We start from the raw sequence: 19,771 nt of genomic DNA, 5'->3' as shown, positions 1-19,771 counted from the left end.
ATGGAGGGACGTGGCCTGGGCTCACCAGCTGTGTGAGAAGAGAGGACATGACAGCCATGAGGGGCTGCGACAGGTGACTAATCCCTGTCAGGCAATCTGGTGGAGTGGCAGACGCACTAGTGCTGTTTGCTGCCAGGTTTTTTGGGCCTTCATACAGGGTGCTGATGGGGTGGTTGCCCTGGGTGTCGGTGAGGCTACAGCTGTGGGAAGGTTTGCCACTCAGCCATGCTGACGGGTGGTAGGGGGAGCTGGGCTCTGGCTGGATCAGCCCTACTCGGGGGGTTGACAAGGGCTGGGTTTTGAGTGACAGTCTCACTGGGGTGGTTATGTCAGCGTCATGGGACTGTGATGCATAAGGGAAGCATGACAGTCACGTTGATGGTTGGAGCAGGAGTTGGTGTCTGGTTGTGCCAGTCACGTAGGTGTATCTGACAGCAGGACAGCCTCAGGGTCTCAGACACACTGGAACAGTGACAAGATGGTCACTGATTGTATCAGTCACACTGGTGGGGGTGACAGGGGTGGTCCCTGACAGTGTCAGTCACACTGGGGGTGTGACAGAGGCAGTCTTGCCGGTGTCAGTCACATTTGGGGTGTAACAGCTGCAGTCCCTGCTGATGTCAGTCACATTTAGTGTGTGACAAGGGGTGGTCCCCAGCTATGTCAGTCACACTGGGGGTGTGACAGAGGCGGTCCCTGACAGCGTCAGTCACATTTGCTGTGTAACAGGGGCAGTCCCTGCTTGTGTCAGTCATACTGGGGGTGTAACAGGGGCGGTCTCTGTCAGTGTCAGTCACACTGGGGTGTGACAGAGGCAGTCCCTGCCGGTGTCAGTCACATTTAGCGTGTAACAAGAGACGGTCTCCAGCTACGTTGGTCACACTGGGGATGTGATGGGAGCTGTTTCTCGCTTTATTAGTCAAATTGGGAGAATAGCAGAGACTTGCGTCTGGGCGTCAGTCAGACTGGGGAAGTGACGGGGGCTGGTGTGTGACTGTGTCAGGCCCATTGGGGGATGAGATGGGCCGGCCTCTGGCTGCGTCTGTCACATTGGAGGTGTGACAGGGGAGGCCCCTAGTGGTGTCAGTCACATTGGAGGTGTGACATGGGAGGTTCCTGGCGGCATCAATCCCACTGGGGATGTGACAGGAGCAGGTCACTCACACAAAGGGTTGTGAGCGGACCTGGCCTCCGGCTGTGTCAGCCACACTGGAGTCTCTGAGTGTCAGTGCCACGGGGGTGTGACGGGGCAGTTCTCTGGCTGTGTCGGTCCCTGGCGGAGTGACGGGGCCGGTCTCCGGTTGCAGCGCCCACCGAAAGCTTTGGAGGAGCGCCTCCGGTGCCGCGGTCCCCTGGGCGCGGCAGTGTGTTGCACCGGACAGTCCTTCGCGTCGGTTGGTGGCGGGAGCTGTCCGTCAAGCCGGGCGGGGCCACAGCCGCATCATCCCGGGGGCGGCTGGCGTGCTCGCTCCCTGCTCAGGGGGCTAGCATAACCTGGTTGCAGCCAGGTCGGGTCGGGAGTGCTGCTGCCCTCGCAGTCGGCCGCCGTGGAGCGGCGGGGAGAGGGCTGGGAAATTCCCTTCGCGGGGTGCTGGGGTGGCCCCGGTGAAGTGCCGTGTTTCGGTCGGAGCTGCTCGTTCAGTGTCCTTAGTCAAAACAGATCTTGGAGAGAGTTTATGTTTTACTGGGGCACTGCTAAAACCGTCCCGCTTAGGCTTAATCAGGTACTCTAGTAAAAATGGTTATTTGAGTAAATTATCAAATGCTTTTCTGAGTCAGCCTACTAATCCAAAAGTTACAATAAGAACCACTGGTTACAGGCCAGGTGTACTAAGAGAACTGCTCAGTAGGCAGAGATTTCTCCTTTAACTCTTATGTACTCGATTTGAGGGTTTCCAAAGCTGTGTAAGGTGCATGTGCAGGTAAGAGACTTCTCTAAAACTCCAGCCATTGCAGGCAGCCATAGAGTGTGGTTGGTTGTGCATTTGCACCGTCTTGCACCAGAAAGGTCAGGTATTACTTTGCAGACTCTACAGTGTTGCATGTCCAGCACCTGAATTGAGCTGTCAGAGTTGGGCTGGGGATGTTTGTAAAATCAGATGTTTGCAACAGTTTTGCCCAGAAATTTGCTGACAGTCTAGATCAATACGTATAAAGGAAAATGCAAGTTTGAAAAACTAAAGCATGCCAGAAAGTTGGTACTTGACTAGCCAGCTTTTTGCAGTCCTTGCTTAGTTTCTCTCTGTTAATTGTTCCATGTTCTTTACAGCTTGATTCTAGATTTTGTAAAGGTATCTGACTTTTACTGTAGTTAGGACTTGGTTTCTTAATGTGTTAATTTTTTCCAAATGCTTTGTTCATGAGATGCCAGTTGAATGACAGATGCCAGTTGAATGACAGATGCCAGTTCCCAAAGACTTTGGCAAGATTCACATTAAAATCATGTTATGATAGCAGGCTGGAGGCGGCTAGGGATAGTGTGACAATTCCTTGCCTCGCATGTTTTGAGAGAGGACCCATCAGAGATCCTTAACCTTCTCTTAGTTGCGCTTTCAGCAGGGTACTGTTGGAGTGTTGACTGCTGCTCTCTCTGGCTGTAGCAGGTTGCAGGTGGTGTAATCAGCTTTGGTAAGACAACACTTGCTGTCAGGTGCTGTGATAATGTTCTTGCAAAAGCAAAAAACAACAGCTCTTGTTACTCTTTCACCACAGTTCAGTGTGCTAAGGGGAGTCCACTTTCCCCTGGGGTGTTAAAAGTTCAGCAAAATGTTAAGACTCTACGAATTCAGCTCCTACTTAGAAAAAAAACCTGGGGGATTTGTTTAGGTAGAAGAGTCTGAAGCTTTCAGATGTTTAAAGTTTCAGGGGAGAAAACTATGCGACTAATAAAACATATAATAAAACATAAACTTTGATAGAATGTGATTTTAAGCCTTTAATAAAATATATTGAGCTCCCACTGTGACAGTGAGCGAGTTTGCACATTTTAGCAAATATAATGGAAACATGGGAGTGTAGAGTCTATTTTTATTTTTTTTTAAGAAAAAACTAAAAATGACTCCAAAGCAGATCAAACTGACAAATACAGATGCTCATGTGTCCTGACAGACTCCTCACATTTTAAGGACATAAAAGTAAGGTAGCATAAATAAAAAGGATTTGGCATCCATATATGTGTGTTGGGAATATAAATGTAGGGTGGGTACAAAGCACCAATAACATAACTCGTCATCATCATTATTATAATCATCATAATTGCCATTATTATTATTATTATTATTATTATTCAGTAAGGAATCATAGACTGTAAATAGATGGGTGTTTCACTTATTTTTCTGCCTCCTTCTCCCTGAGGATTGCAGCTTATTTTTTTGTGTGTGCTGGAATAATTCATCAAGGCTGATGGGAAAGGTTTAGAATGTAGTAAAATTGTATGCTTATAAATGCAACATATGAATCAGAAGGCAGAGCACATTTTTAATACCTTAGTATTAGGAGGAAAAAATAAAATATATGGAGCTTGGTAGAACTAAGTATATTTGTCTAAAGACCAATGAACAGGAAATAAGACCTCCGAATTTCCTTTTTTTTTTTTAGGTTAAAAGGGAAACTTTAGTAGATTGGCCTGTTCTTCATTAGTGAAAGCAAGAGACTGGTTTTGGGACTGTGCTTATGCATTTTAGGAGTGTGTTGGCAGTTTTGTCAGTCTTAAGTGTTGGAGTGTGTACATGCTGCTTTTATCACCTTGCCGTAGAAGCCCTTTTCTGTCTCATCTTGGATCAGTAACAGAGGACACAGTGCACTGAACAGAGTTGCTTTGGGTTCTTGATCTAACCCATGAGACACCAAATGGAGTCTACCGTGTTATTTATTACCACTAAAGTATTTTCAGTTAGGCTGACAGCTTAAATGCTAGTTTTGTCTGGCAAATATTGAAATTCTTGTTTATTTTCCAAGGAAGCTGAGATGAAAGAAGCCAACCATGAGAGGTCACAGGAGTTTGTACTGCCCATCTCCACAATTACTAACAAGTAAGCACTATATGATATTATAGGATGGAGATGAACTGGGTCTTTGTTAATGACAGTTGTCACACAGCTGAGGAACACTTACGTGATTTCCACAAGAGGAAACCTTAGAAACTCATTCAACCAATGCCACAACCTTCCCTGCAGTGTGAAGATGAACATTTAGAATGCCTTTCCTCTGAACACAGTGAGGAACCTCAAGAAAAGATAAGGGAGGATGATGAAAGCATCATTCTTACTGATGCTTTTGAGGATGAGGAGGATCTAGAGCATCTGGAGATACTTTCATCATTCCTCCATTATCCTTATGAGGAAGACTGTTGATTGTTGGCATTACACCATTGCTTGGCAGCTGCAAGAGGAAAAGTTGCTGTTGTATCAGATTGACGTCAAGAAAGTTGTGTAGCCATTGGATACAATTAGGACTGTCTGGGCTCTTCTGGACATGGGTGCTTTTCATGTGGATGTGTTAAATTAGAGCTCTGGTGTGCAAGTGGTCTGTTAAGTTACAGTGTTCCTGTCTAGATCATCACCACCCTATGGGACTGGGTTTCAGACGAGTCACTGCGAGGCTGCACAGCCCACATGGCCAGAACGATGCATCCATTTCTTCTCTCCATACATCCTTTCATGTTGTTTGAATGTACTAGGTCTGATAAAGCATGGTTTGTTCGGTTTCTTTTTAAATAGCCATTCATCATCTGCACCCACACAGGCATGCTTGGCTGTGGAGATATCGGTGCTGTATGTGCTTATGTATCACTAGAGCTTTCCTCGTGAGAACTGATGAACGAGGGGAGGGTTGTATGCTTGTCTTCCATAAGGGAAGTGGGAGGAGTATGTGATTCCATGCATCTTAGGTCCAGGTGGAAGAAAGCATTTATCTTGCCCAGCTATTACATTGCAGTAAGAAATGTTTAAGAATTTTAAAATAAAAAGATTATAATAAAAGTAATGAAAATGATCTGAGGTCTTTTTCATAGTTTCTGAGAGTTGAAGTGGTGGTTCTTTATCTGCAAGGTTCGCCATGCTAAGCAGCATGTGGGTTTCTCATGGATTCGAGGACTGTCATTAAAGGAATGTTGCTTATTTTTTTAACTGCCTAGTCTGAAGGAACTGAACTGCCACTTACTCTGCTCTCAGAAGTAGCTCACTTTTCTGTGTGAAGGGAGTAGGTACGTTTCTTTTCCTCACCCTTGATTCTCAGCAGTTTCTTTTTTCCTATTTTTAGAAAGAGTTGCAAGATCAAAAAGATGTAGAACTTGAAGCATTCTTATATACCGTATTTACATCTAATAATATACACTCCTGTTTAATATTAATTTCACTTCTGTATTTGCTGTTAATTGTAGAAGCCCATTTCCAAAACTTGTAGTTTTGTTAAGACCGCAGGACAGGCATCCAGTGTGCAATACAACTGCAGTGTTAGAAATGGGAGCAGCACGGTGATGTTGGAGAGCAGTTTTTCAACTTCAGGAAGCATAGAACTGATCAGTACAATAATTGGGGAACAAATGCAGAGTGCTGAGGGGAGTGGGTCAAGGACCACTGGCTGTAATTGAACAGAAGCTGTTGGGAGCTTCCCAGTGGTGCTTCTCCCTGCTGACAAGGAGTGTGAATAGGGGGGAGGGCTGCAGAACCACGGAAGAGTGAGAAGTCTTCCAGAAATGGCAGTAGAGAAATAGGGGCAATTTCTGCTCCAGACTGGTGGGTTATCAGCTATACGGGAAGGAGAGAAGTAGCCTGGGAAGGCCAATGGAATGTGGCTGTACTGTGGCTTTGGAAAAGGCAAATGGGATCCTGTTTTGTCTCTGGCAAAGGACTTCTCCTAAGAAAAAGGAAATAATGCTGCTGTGAAAGGCCCTGGTGAGACACAAGATAAGGAGTGCAGTTCTGGGCATTCGGGGTGAAGAAATAGTTATTCGAGTTGGAAGTGAGAGGCGGAAGTTGGGGAGTGGACAGAGCCTTATTCGTATGAGCAGAGGCTATTCCGTCTGCCAAAGGAAGGCTTGAAAGTGAATCCAGTCACCGCCAGACTTTTGCGGGAAGACGCTGTCATTGCCGTTGTGAAGCGAGAGAGAGGGGGCACAACCGCGCTGTGACTTGCGGCCGGCTGGAGCTGGGGAGGCGGCTCCAGTCCTCGGAGCACCGGGGGTTCGAGCGCGCCTTTCTGCAGAGACAGGCGCGAAGGGCACCTGCTCGCGTGGAACCAACGCTTGTCCCACCCGGACGTTCCTCCGGATCCCCCGGCCCCGCCGGCCGCTGCCGCAGCAGTTTGACTCGGGCGGCGGGGCCTGGAGAGGGTTCCCGGCCCGCCCGGGTCCCGCCCCGCTGCTGGCAGCGGCGGCCGCTGCGGGCTTCTCAGCGCTGCCATTGCGCCGCCGCCGCCGCCGCCTCAGCCGGGGGCCTGCGCGCCGGCGCGAGGGGCTGCGCGGTGTCGGCGAGGCCGGGCGGTGGGGGAAGCGGCGGCGTGAGCGGCCCCCGGCTGTGCCGCGGGGAGAAGTTGGGGTTCGTTCTGCCAGGACCAAAATCCACCCTTTCAGTTTTAAATTATTGCTGTTATTTTTAATCCTACATCATGATTTACAAATCCCCCCGTGGCAACCGCACTGGCCTTCGTCCGGGAGTTTTCATAAGCCAAGCAGTGCCAGTCTGCCGTGAAAAGTTTTTCTTCGACAAAGAAAATAGCAGATCAATTACCGAGCTGGCGGTGTGCTGCGGGAGATGCTCAGCACCTTGCAGGAGGTGAGGAATAGTTCCTGTTCTCATACACTTGTTAGTAAATTAACGGGAATGGTTGAAGTTGGGGGGTGACTCGAGCCATTCTGTCAGGCAGTGACTAGTGAAGAAGACTAATTCAGCATGTTTTCTGTATCAGAGCAGAAGAAAGCACACCTTGTGCCTCATGAAGCTGGCCTTTCTGTGAACAAGACTTATCTCTTTATGCACACTGATATAGTCCTTTATAACTATTTAAACCCACTGAAACTGAACAGACAAGCTTTATATTCATGTACACATAGAAATGCAGAAATGCATATTTTTATGTATGTTTTTATATATATATATATATAGTTTTGTATTAAGGAATGACTTACCTAGACAAAAGCAGTTAAGAGGAAATGAAAGTGGGAGTAAAGGGAATATGAAAAGTAGGTATGAAGAAGATGGGGGCTGTCAAGGTATCCATCCATGAGGATGGGAAAAATGCAATTTCTGATCTTAGATTAGCAATTTAGTGTTTAAAAAAGGTGAGTGAAAGCTCCATGTGGAGTTGCTGTCAACAGGGGCTGCTGGGACAAATCTAGAAAACCCCTTGTGAATCCATGCTTTAGTATGGCGTGAGCAATGGCATCTTCTTCACAAGAAAGTTGGAGTCACCTATTTCTGACCAGTTACCATTGCTTATATTTTCTGCTAGCAAGGCTGGTCTGGAAAGGGAGTCTAGCCAGAGAATTTGAAGCTGTAAGTTGTTCCAGTGGGCCAGCTCTGGAGGATTACTAGCTGTACTTTGAATCATAGAATACCCCTTGTCCTGTCACTACAGTCCCTAATGAAGAGTCCCTCCCCAACATCCCTATAGGCCCCCTTCAGATACTGGAAGGCTGCTATGAGGTCTCCACGCAGCCTTCTCTTCTCCAGGCTGAACAGCCCCAACTTTCTCAGTCTATCTTCATATGGGAGGTGCTCCAACCCCTGATCATCCTCGTGGCTCTCCTCTGGACTTGCTTCTGGAGCTCCGTGTCCTTATGTTGAGGATACCAGCACTGTACACAGCACTCGAAGTGAAGTCTCACAAGAGCAGAGTAGAGGGGCAGGATCACCTCCTTCTACCTGCTGGTCACGCTCCTTTTGATGCAGCCCAGGATAGGTTGGCTTTCTGGACAGTTCTTTCATGCCTTTCCTTGCATTATGTCTTCTTTGCATAATGCTAACTGGTAGTGGCACAGGGACCCAAAACATCTTCAAGACAATTATAATAATGCTGGTCAGGATGGGAGGCCAAAGGCACTCCTGAGCTCTCCAGACCCCCTTCCGTACGTTACTTTTGGTTTGGGTTTTTGACAGTTTCTGGGTCTCACTGCGTTACTTAAGTTTTTAAAAGAAACACCTTGTGACTGGTACTCCTAGTTAATATTTAGCAAAGTAAAAACAAGGATTAAGCATGAATCCTCAGAAAAATAGCTGTGATGGAGGCAGCTATGGTGTAGGACTTTGTCAAAAATCTTGAATCCCAGAGTTCTGAAGTTTTCTCATCTTTAGGTGAATTTTGAATGGAAATGATCAATTTATATTTGTAGTGAAGGCTGGATTATGATAGAGGATTTAAATGTGGTCTGTTTCTGTTTTGTATGCTGAATGTATATTTTCTAAATATATAATAGTAGATGATTCTGTGTCTCCTACTGCATAACTAGTAGTCTTCCCCATTCTTTTAATCAGGAAAAAATCTTCACTGTGATAACTTTATTTTTACCAGAAAAATCACTGATTAAATGTGTGTTTTATTTTGTAGAGAGGATGGTAAAGAGAGCTGAGAATGAGATGAGTTTCCCATGAAAGACTTGAAGCTCTTGGCATACATATCATTGATGAGCTGCAGATGAACACAGTGTATGCCTCAGAGGATGGATATGCATGTGGTCTGGGACTCTGAGAATAACATTTGTGACACAGGTACGAAGCATTCAGATTATTCCTGGAAGACCTCTAAGCAGGTGGGCCACATATCCAGCCTCCAGAAGGAGGCAGACGTGAATTACTTGAGGACATGCACTCCTTGTTGCAACTCTGCTGGACCTCCAGGTAAGCAGGAGCTTCCTGCAGAGTTGCAGTATGAAGACAAAGAATCCTATGAGACCTACTACCAGAAACGAGGTGAGAGTACAGCTGGGATATTTGTTCCCTCCAGTACCAACTCTGACCTGCAGTATGAAGATAAAGATTTAGAGCAGTGTTCCCCTGAGCAGTCTGAGAAGCCACAGAGAAGACTATGTGCTGGTAACAAAAATACCATTCTTGTGGATGTGTTTGATGAAGACCTGGAGCCTATCCCTGAGGAAGCTTTGCCATATGGTTGCAAGAAGTGTGGTTCCACTTTCCAGGGTATGAGTGAGCTGCAGGAACATAAGCGAATTCACCTTGTGGAAAACTCATACCAATGTCCTGTCTGTGCCAAAGAGTTCTTCCGTGCAGCAAACTTGCGAATGCACAAGCTCATTCATTCTAGTGACAGGCCACACAAATGTCCAGAGTGTGACAAGGGTTTCATTCGCACAGCTGACGTCTGGAGGCACCTGCGCAATGTGCACAAGATAGAGCGCTCCATGGTGATCTTGGGAAATGGCATGGCTAGGAATCCGTGGTCAGTAGCACACCGTAACCAGCACACTGTTGAATACACTGATCAGCCTTGTGCAGAGAACCACAAGCCTGAGGAGGATGACTATAAACCTTATTCCTGTCCAACATGCGGCAAAGGTTTTGATAAGCCTAACCTGCTTTCCAAACACAAGGTGATTCACCGACAAGACAAACCCTATAAGTGTCAGGAGTGTGGCATGGCATTTGTCCAGTTGCTAAGGCTGAAAAGACACCAGCAGACTCACTCTGGGGAGTGCCCCTTCTATTGTGAGGAGTGTGGAGGGACGTTCACCCGGCTGGCATCGCTCCAGCGCCATCACCGCATCCATACTGGAGAGAAGCCCTACTCTTGCAATTACTGTGGTCATTCCTTCACTGAGTCAGGTACCCTACGGAGGCATGAGCGCACGCACAAAGTGGATAAATCTTAATTCTTAGTTCATTTGTGATTGTGGTCTCCTTGGTTGCTTCTTCCCTGAATGAGGCTTGCTCAGTTGGGCTGGAGAAAGCACTCCCCTGCATGCACTCTGGCCGGTACAGACCCACTTCCCAGCAGTGGCTGACGGGCAACACTGCATCATGGGGATCTCTGGAACTTGTACTTGGTAGAGATTGTACTTACTGGCTTTAAACTAGCTTTGTACAAAAAAAAAAATAACCTAATTATCACTGAGTAATGAAATGTGAGACTTGAGAAGACTGAAATCACTCACAAGTGCTAGTGCTATCTTAATTCACTGAACTGGTGATACATCAGCTTGTGCTTTTTGCAAGGGTGCATGAGCTATGAGACTTCTCTCTGCAGTCTTGGTCACTGGATAAATTTGCCCTACCTTCTTAAGTGTGATGACTCTTTGGCATTGGGTTTGGAGATCTGTTGTTGCAGGTCTTTGTTAAGTTAGAACAGTCCAGAGTTGTCGTTCTGTCCCTTCTCTCTCTCCTTGCAATCTCCAGTTTTAATTTCTGTTACTTTTCTTTTTTTTTTTTTTTTTGTTTAGAGGGGAAGTATTATGTTGGTTATTTAAAAAAAAAACACCAAACCCAAACAAACCAAAACCCACAAACAACCACAAACAAGTTCCTTAATAAACTCAAGGTGCCAGCTGTATGTCATAGATGTTTCTATCTAAGGGAGTACTGATCCGTTATGCACTTTTGTGTGATTAGTGAATGTCTGTTAAAAATGGAAAAAGCTCTATTTTTGCTATGACAGTGGATGTTCTTGTGGTGAGGGATCTGAATACATTTCTGTCTGGTGGAACTGTGCACTCTGAATCTGTCCAGCTGAGTATTACAGTAGGAAATGTTTGAGAACACATTTAAAGAGCAGAAGAACAAATTTAACCCACCTTTGCTACTCACTGCATAGAAATCTTCTTCATTTAAGCATTTTCACACACATGGAAGGTTCTCATAACAAAAGCATGTGTTTTTTTCTGTGATGTGTCTGAGTACTACCCAAAGTGTCTGCTAGACTCTTCACTTTGATTTAGATTCTATTGGTTAGCGAAGAAAAACTTCCATGGAAACTAGCTGAGCAGACTCAGCAGGTGCTGCCAAATAACCTAGGGCTCTAACTTCCAAAGAGGTATGTATTGCCTCATTTATAGAAGTGGGTTTTTTAATTTTGAAACTTAATAGTGACACTTAATCTTCTGTTAACCACTGTGGTGGATGCATCCAGTTTGTTCTTAAGTTGCAGGCTTAATTTCCTTTCCATGTCAGAAAGCTTTTCTTCATTTCCTCTGCCAGCTGCCATAATTTCACTAATTTCTTTCTAATATATTCTGCCTTTTCAGCAGGAAGTTGTACAGCAGAGTGAAAGTAAAGCTTCAGGGTAATGTACCTTTGCATTTACTGTTAGGCTGTTTAGTGTAAAGTATTGATTGTGCCATTTGTTTGCATATTTCATAGAGTAAAAATTGGCAATGGCTGCTCAGCACCTTCCACCCATGCAACAGCTGAGCAGGCATTCTGCAGTTGTGAGTACTGTTGTGTTTGATGTGAGGTCCTTGGCTCAGACCAAGTTGAACCACCGTGCACAGCAACACTTTAGCATGATTGTGAATGGGAGACTAATTCTCCCAGCCTCACTCATGGGTCAGTTTAATTCCTCAAAGAAGTCTCCAGATTATGGAACTGATCTGCATCCCGCTTCTTGGGGATGTGTTCTGTTGTCTCTGAAATTATGTCCTTTTGTAATGCAAATACCTCTGCTGGGATGGCTGAACCCTGCATACCATGTGCGTTCACTACAGCTGTGAGTGAGACTTCTCCAAACTCCCTTCTGCAGGTAGTTCCAGTACAGTTTTAGGTTTCTTGAAGGGCTTTTGATGGGGCTCCTTAGCAAAGGATCAGTCTTACTGAGGGCTGCTTAGCCTCTCTAAGAGGAAATATCTTTGTGTGTAAAAAGTGGTTAAATAATCTGCAGAAAGAGGTCATTAGTGCCCTTTCTGTGGGGACCGTGCTGTTCAACACAATCTGAAGTGACCTAGAGAGAGGGCAGATATCAAGGTGACAAAGCCATTCCAGAGGCTATCATGCATTAAGTTTCCACCCTAACCTAAACCCATTTTGAAGTTGTTGGCTACAATCTCCCTTTTTCAGGATCTCGCTTTTTCCCTCGGGTATGCAGTGCTCTTTCTGCAGTGGGTTTTAATATCCAATTAAACTGCACTAATATGTGTACTTTTATGTTGTGTGACTGTTCTGCTTAGACAGCTGTAATTGGGAACATCTAGTTGTTCTGCTTTTTGGTGTAAGCAGTTGGTGAAATTTGTATCTGTAAGAGCATAATGGTGAAAGTGTTTTGAACAAAGGTCTGTTTAATGGGAAGAGTAAATGGTTGGTGAAATGAAAACTACTAGGCTTAACTAAAAGGTTATTAAAAAGATACTTGCCTGGAAGGTTGACTTGCATGTAAGGTGCTTGGATGTGTGAAACGAGTAATTAAAATGTGATGGTTTCTGGGAAGAGCGTGTTGAACCCTCTTCAAAGAAACTTCCGCTAACTCCGTGTAAGCTGCAGGAAATCCATTGGAGCTTAATTTAACCCAGAGACTGTCACTTCTGTCACTTAATATAAAGGTTTAGAAATGGCCCTGACACTCTTAATGGTGTCAGACTGAGATGCTGATAGTCTACATCAGACATAGCTAGTCACAGTATCTAGCTGAAACATGAAGAGAAATGGTGAGCAAATATACCTGCTGTACAGCATTGCTTCATTAGAGAGGTTTCGAAGTGTGTGGTTTCAGCAGAAGTAACTTTTCTTTGTTCAGAATTGCCAGTGTATCTAGTAGCTCATTTGTGTCTGTAAAGGCCATCGAAGAAGTGGTTCCCTTTGATGTTGTGCTGTCCAAAGGACTCCTTCACAGGCCACCATTGCCAGGGCATTACAGCAAGCACTTGGACACAAGCATAGGGATGGAGCTGTGAGCTAGGCAGGGGATCCTGATTGTGCAAGTACTTTTGATTGCTACATGGTGTTTAGGAGCAGTGGAATGGCTTTTTGCTAATTTTCCTGTCTCCTTGCTACATTCCTTCTGCCCAACTTATTTCCATCACAGAGGGTCAGAAAGGCTGTAGAGTAGTAGCTTTTCCTTTGTTCTGTGTTCCACATGCGCAGGCATATTTACCATGCAATACCTTTGTTAATAAGGTAAGAAAACAGTACTGTAGCTGCCAAGAACTCGCTGGTGATTCCAGATCAGTGAGGGCCAGGAGTCTGCAACACTGGAACTATTTCTTGACTTGGGTTGAGGTACATCTGTGAGTAGTTGCAAGACCTCATGTCTTGTATTACTTCTGAACATATGCAGATGTACAGTCCTTGCATGCACTAGTAGACACTGAAACACTATCCATCTATACAAATACCTGGATTTGCTCAAGACCACAGTAGTATATGTGAGCTAAAAGCACAAGAGATTTTCTTGTTTGTGGCATACATGAGTAGGTAGTATTTATTTCCAGTGTATTCACTTTAGATACAAGAGCAGCTTTAGAATACCTCCAGGACAGGGGAGTTTATGTAAACAAAAAGAATATCCCCAATTTTAACTACGTTATTTCCTTCTCTGTTTGCATACTATGACACAGCATCAAGCTCGTAATGATCAGACAGTAATCATTGCAAGAGTGAAAAATAAAGCTAGGTTCCCCCCCTATGCTTGGCAGCTACAGTACTATTACAATACAAGCATATTTATTATAAGCGCATTTATATATCATCAGTTACAGATGTATTTGCATGTCTTCAGTAGCACTGCATGGCCAAGTGATCTGGGACCAGGGCTCAGCTCTTCAGCAGGTTTTTATCACTGTGAAGGGCAGAATAAGAAATCCAGAAGCAACATCCCAGCAGTGCAGGATGGACATCCTTCTAAAGTGCAGAGTAGTGCTGCCAGCAATGTTGCTGTGAAGGTCAGACCCACCAAGGCAGAAGGGTGAAGGACCTCTGCTCCTCTCCAAACTGGAAACAAGGACAGCTGTCTTTCTGGATATGCTTCCTCAAACTGATGTGATTTCTTGTGATATAGAAGACAGCCTGCTCTGAGCAGGGAAGGGCCCAGCTTGATCTGTTTTGTTCATACTTGAAATGGGGAAGCAAATCTGGTGGGCTTTTAGCAATTTCCAGTGCAGAGCCTTGCTGAGTGCATTGTGCACCTGTCTTGACCTGACTTCCTTTCTGTTTCACAGTTTGCTGTAACTGTTTTTTTTTTTTTCTTCTTCCATCAGGAAACTTGAGGAAGAGTTTTAAATTACTTTTCTGACCTGCTTTGTAAAGATTTTGCTGGCTGTGTACAGACCCATAAAACATGACCACCATTCCTGGTAGTGGAAATGATGGAGTCAGCATAGCATGCATCTTCCTTAGTCTTCCAGACTGGTCTCCAAACCCTTCCTGGAAGAGCTTGCATATGGGAAGTTGGACAGGCTGAAGCAGACTGATGTGGACTCTGGAGCAGCGCACACCTGCTACATTTCTGGGCTTCATCCTTTACCTGCTTATCTTGTGGGGAAAGGGGATGCTGGTCCTGAAACTACGCAGAGCCCTGTTGTCTCTTCCAGAAGGTCAGTGCTAAACACCAGCCCAGGGTAATACTAAGCCTCGTTCTGCATGAGAGAGACTAAAATCTGGGGATACTCTGACTTAGGAAACATCAGAAACTTTCTGATGCTACTGTTGCCTTCTGCAAATGAACCCAGCATCAGGCTGCCATAGCAGGAAGGGTGGAAGAAAGGGCCAGAAGAGGGGTGCCTGTGGGTGACGGGCTACAGTGTAAGCCAAGCTTGGCTGCTGGAGGTAATGATAAAGGCAGGGATGACTTGGGGTTCTGTCAAGAAGTATGAGGTTCATGCGAAGAGCATTTTGGAACTTGGATCCTGACCATACTGGCATCTGGTCAGCAGGCACTTAATAAATATCACTCTTTTTTTAGCTATGAAAAAGGTGGAAGGGGCTTTCTGTTTTCTCGCACATGTGAGGCCACTTACTGCAATGAAGAGGTTGGCAAAGCATATCTGCTGTGTCCCCTGGCCATTCCTTGTCTTTCAGGTCTTACAGGACACTCAGATAGGGGGTGAATCTTCCTTCCTGACCACTGTGTTTTATGGAGTTGTGAAAAACAGCTGGGAAGTCCCTTTGCAGGGGTGGCCAGCTGAGCTCTTGGGAGGAGCTGGCAGTGTGGTCCTATCTGCATGAGGATGATGCAAGGTGGGTCTTCCCACCCAGAGAACCATTTCCCCTCTATGAGAGGCTCAGATACAGTTGGTACATCTGTGTAGCTGGTGGGGAAGCTAATGATGCTGGACAGTAAGAGACAGCAAGGGGTGGGAGTACAGCTTCATCATGGAGCTGCCCCCAGGCAGTTGATGGAAAGATCCTTCAGGCAAGTGCTATATGCCAGAAAATGAAGACTTGAGCCCTTCATGTGAATAATTTGAGCAGGGAGATCTGGCTGGTAAAATGTTGTTCATCACCAAGTGAGGCCAGACCAGGTACCAATCACAAATATGTCTGCCATCATTTGGTAAACCCTTCACTTCTAGCATTTGGGGATGCAGCAATAGTAGCAATTATCAAGGAAGAAAGAAGAAAGAAAAAAAAAAAAGCCAAAAATACTTCTTGCCCTTTTGTTCTTTGCAACAGATGGGTGAAAACAGTATGTTCCCAGCAGTAACTTTTAATTATTTCACCACTGCACATCTCTTACACTGCAAGTTAGAAATGTCAGTTTAATTTTCTTTTAATTGCCTCAGCTATCAGGTACCTGAGAGAAACCATTTTTACCAACTGTCTAGTCCCTATTCTTGATCTCAGAAAGCAGCTTATTGCTGTAGAAACACTCAGTGCTTCAGGAACGGGCTCTCCCAAGAGGAGAGCAAGGGGTCCAAATATTTTGGCTGTAATTACCCTATCCAGCATACTCTGTGTGAAAGGGCTGTGTTCTGCAGTGCTCATCTCATTGGCAGAAAAGGTGGGTTCAGGCTTCAGTTTGGTTTTCCTAGCCCATTTCCATAGGGAATTTAAACTCTGTGTATCTACTTAACTGATAAGGGTGATGGGTTTTCACCATCCCATGAAATATATGTGGCGCCTTTGCACAGTCAGGACGGGGTGCTTGCCAAGGGGATAGATACCATGCTGGCCAAGCTGGGATCCTCTTTTCCTGGAGGGAGAGGGATCAGAAATAAATAATGCATGAGTGACTGAGCTCTCCCTCTTTCTCTTGTGCTTGATCAGCCTGCATTTTGCTGACCACCTCCTCTTTCTCTGCAAACTGTGTTGGAGGCTCCCTGGGGTACAGAGAAACTTGCAACCTGGTTTTCTTCTGGCTGTGCAGCTCTCCCTCAACTGCTTGTCCTTAGGATGAGTCAGGGTTCTTCCATGCCATGCCAGGAGATATGTGGTCTTTGCAGTGGGGAAGGTGAAATGGACACCTCTAAGGCTCTTATACCCCTAAGGACCATTGCAGTAGGGGACCTGGATTTTGGAGCAGAAAGGAACAACAGGCATGAGGAGCAGAAAGCACCCAGGCAGCTGTTTCTTAATGTAGCTGATTTTGTCTTTACTCACATTGATTTATGCTTGTATCTGATGTCCTTTTCCTTTTTTCTCATGGCTACAATGCTTATTTGAAAGCATGGATTTTTATATTCTGCGCTTTTACCCTATTTTTCTGCTTTTCTAAATACAGAACCATCAGGAAACAAAATGCAGACGTTATTAATTACGGAGGCCTTGATGCTCTGCCAGGTTTCAGATCCAGTGACTGTTTCTCTTGACAGATAATGAGCTCACATGTTAGAATGCCAAGCGAGCAGTAGCTGCTTCTTCCATTCCTGAAGGGCCCAGCAGAGAGCTCCACATTAATGCAGAATCACGCAGTATTAAAAAATACAGTTTTAATAAAGGTCACCTGGGCACACAGAGCATTTCTAGAGAACTAAAAATAGCAAGAGGGTGAGAGTGAGGGTTTGGAGCTGTGATGGTGAAGGTGGGAAAGCTGTCCAGCAGCCCACCCAACTAGCTCAGCAGAGCAGATGTCCTGCTGGCAGGGTTATGGGCAAGCCAAGCTCCTTCTTGCCCCCAGGCATGGAAGCAGCAGTGCAACCACATTTCTACTCCCCTCTTTCATGTGGAACATTTAAAGACAATTAGAATCAGACCCTGACAATGAGCCAGAGGCAGCCAGCAACCCATGGGTTTGCTGTTTGTGGGACATGCAGTGCCGAGGCCCTCCAGTGCTCTTTGCAAGCAGGTCAGAGAGCTCTGCCCTGCTCTCATGTGCGTGTGTAAAATGTTCCAAGGAGCTCATGGTGCATGAGGTGTCTGAAGAGCAACATGTTCCCCATGCTGCTGCAAGGCTGGGGAGGTAGGAGGATGAGGGCATACTTCTCAGGAAGACAAAGCCTGTTGCAAACCCCAGCAGAGAAGGGGAGAAGCCCTATTCCTCTCACTGGCAGGAGGTGCAGTGTAATACTCTTTGAATGCTGAATTCCCCTTTGGATGCAGCTTTACTAGCATCCCCCAACACCCTTGTTCAGAGGCTGCTGAATAGTTTTGAGCCAGCTGGCTGAGCCTGAGCAAGCCTGCTGCTGACAGAGACAGCACTTGGGAGCATTGGGAAATGCCAGTGCTGCTTTTACCTATTTCCTTGCTCCCCAGGAGGAAAGCTATGGGCAATGGTGTATGGCCTGTCCAGCCTGCTTCAGTCCACTGCTGTGGAGAGGCAGGAGAGCACCTGTAGGAAAGCTGCTCATGCACATGTCAGAAGAGTGAACCTGTTTCCCTGAAGCCACTTTCCAAAGACAGTCATCTACACTGAGTGATGCCAGGGGCATCTGGAGGTCTCATTGCAGAAGGGAACAGTCACCAGTGGCCTCTTGCCTGTTTCTTCTCTGGGTTCCCCCCACCAACATTGCTCCCCATCACCCTCAGGCCTGTGTGCCTCCCCCGAACTCCACCTGGCAGAGACTTACCTCGATGGGGCAGCTAGTCCAGCAGGAGAAGCCCACAGGACCCTGCATGGGAGATGAGAGCATCCCATGCAAATCCACCAGTGTCTGGCTTGCCCTTTAGTGTGCAGTGGGAGCAGCTGGAGAGCCTCTGGAGGTGCAGCCTCTCTCCTCGCCCCAGCCTTGCTGCCTGCATTGAGCAAGCAGCCTGGGAAATGCAGCAAGGCTGCCCTACCTGCCTGCCCTGCCTGCTCAAGTTTTGCCTCCTGGTGCACCCACCTGGAGAGTTTTGCCTGATCCTGGCTTTTAGATGCTATTTCCACTTCTGCCAGGGAGAGCACCAGTAGAGCTCACTGGGTGCTTCTCCTCCCAGGACTTCATGCTGTGACCTTCAATTTGTCCGCGGTGCACTGTGCTTAACCTCTGTTTTTCCTCCTCTTCAAGATGTATTTCTCACTATCTAGTTGGTCTTGACCACCATGCAAGTGGTTTCTCCCTCCCTCCCTCCAAGTCCACTGTGTGTTTCTGTCTCTGGTGTGGGAGCCTTCCCACAGGGATATTTCCTCCCCATTTCTCTTATTGCCTGTCTCACACACACTGCTTAGCTTTCACTTCCTCACGCTGAGTATTTCTGTGTCCTCCCTGGCATCGAAATCAAACCTTTCACTTTGTTTTGAGCTGCTCACTTTGTAGGCAGTCTCAGCACTGAGGACTCTCTGCCTACAGTTGTTTTATTTGGAATTAGCAGAAATTAAATCCCCCAAAGTCCTGGCAATGTTTCAACAAAAATGTTACAGAGCAGCCTTCAGACTTGTACTGCTGATCAGGGCTTTGCACGTGCAAATACGGGAATATGATCCTGTTGTCAGGAACTGGGGGAGCATGTGGGAAGGGGTGCTTACCCCTAGGCTGCACTTGGAGCATCTTGAAGATAATTCCCGGCACAGTACCACTAGCAAGGTGGTGACAATGACAAAGCCATTGCCATCCCACTGTCTGCTCCCCAGGTGCTTGTTCCCTCTGTTTTTCATCTTTTGGACTTCATGTATGCAGTAAATGACAGCATGTGTCTTGGAGACAGCTCTAGATCCAGTAACTCAATGGAATTAATGTTGTGGTGCCCACAGGAAACCAGAAACATATAAACCCATTTCCTTCTGGAGTCATAGCCAACTGGGCCATGAGGTTGCTGCTGTGTGACTGTGCATGTGAGGAACTGTCGTGGTTTAAACCCAGTCAGGCAACTTGTTCACTCACTCCCAATGAGTGGTGCCGGGCTGACAACAATCGAGGCTCCCCCCCCCCCGGGGCTCTCCCCTTCCCCACTCCCGGAGGAACGGGGAGGAGGATCGAAAGAGTGCAACTCCCACGGGTTGAGACACGAACAGTCCAGCAACCAATGTACAACACAAATCACCACCGCTACTACCAACAACAACAATGATAAGGGAAAATAACAAGGGAAGAGAATACGATACCACCGGCCAAGAAACAAGTCCCACCTGGAAGCCCGTGTCCTTCCAGGTAACTCCCCCACCCCAGGCATGACGTGCTGTGGTATGGAATACCTCCTTGGCTAGCCTGGGTCAGGCGCCCCATCTCTGCTTCCTCACGGCTTCCCCTCCTCCCTGGCAGAGCATGAGCCTCACAAAGTCCTTGGTCAGGGTAAACATCACTTAGCAACAACCGAAAACATCGGCTTCACCAACACTGTTCCCAGGCTGGAAGTCAAAACACAGCACTGCACCAGCTACCATGAAGGAGAAACATGACTGCTACTGCTGAACCCAGGACATTATCCACCCCTATAGTATTCTCTATATGTTAGCATCCCTGCACCCAGTAGTCTGCAATACTCCTCCCATCAGTTTTATTCCCATGGTCTTTCCCATGTAGCCTCTTTTTGCACTGAAGCAA

At 46.3% G+C, this 19,771-nt stretch overlaps 2 protein-coding genes across 2 annotated transcripts in view; one reads left to right on the top strand and one right to left on the bottom strand.

The window, feature by feature from the left end:
- The window catches only part of LOC133268612 (regulator of G-protein signaling 16-like), a 427,729-nt gene that overhangs the window by 284,430 nt on the left and 123,528 nt on the right, over nucleotides 1-19,771 (bottom strand). The window lies entirely within an intron of this gene.
- On the top strand, nucleotides 8,645-10,233 carry LOC133268604 (zinc finger protein 501-like). The gene has a single exon (XM_061451962.1). It carries the CDS (start codon nucleotides 8,645-8,647, stop codon nucleotides 9,821-9,823), a length of 1,179 nt encoding a protein of 392 aa, XP_061307946.1. The 3' UTR covers nucleotides 9,824-10,233.

This window comes from Pezoporus flaviventris, unplaced genomic scaffold, assembly GCF_033815535.1.
Source record: "Pezoporus flaviventris isolate CSIRO_AGI_PZ_B2104156 unplaced genomic scaffold, CSIRO_AGI_Pfla_v1 ptg000013l, whole genome shotgun sequence".
NCBI lineage: Eukaryota > Metazoa > Chordata > Aves > Psittaciformes > Psittacidae > Pezoporus > Pezoporus flaviventris.
Note: the sequence above shows the minus strand (reverse complement) of the source record. Positions and strands in the feature narration are given on the sequence as shown.

Bases quoted from the DNA above. Each gene is read 5' to 3' on its own strand.
- LOC133268604 (XM_061451962.1), top strand. From the start codon at position 8,645: ATGCCTCAGAGGATGGATATGCATGTGGTCTGGGACTCTGAGAATAAC.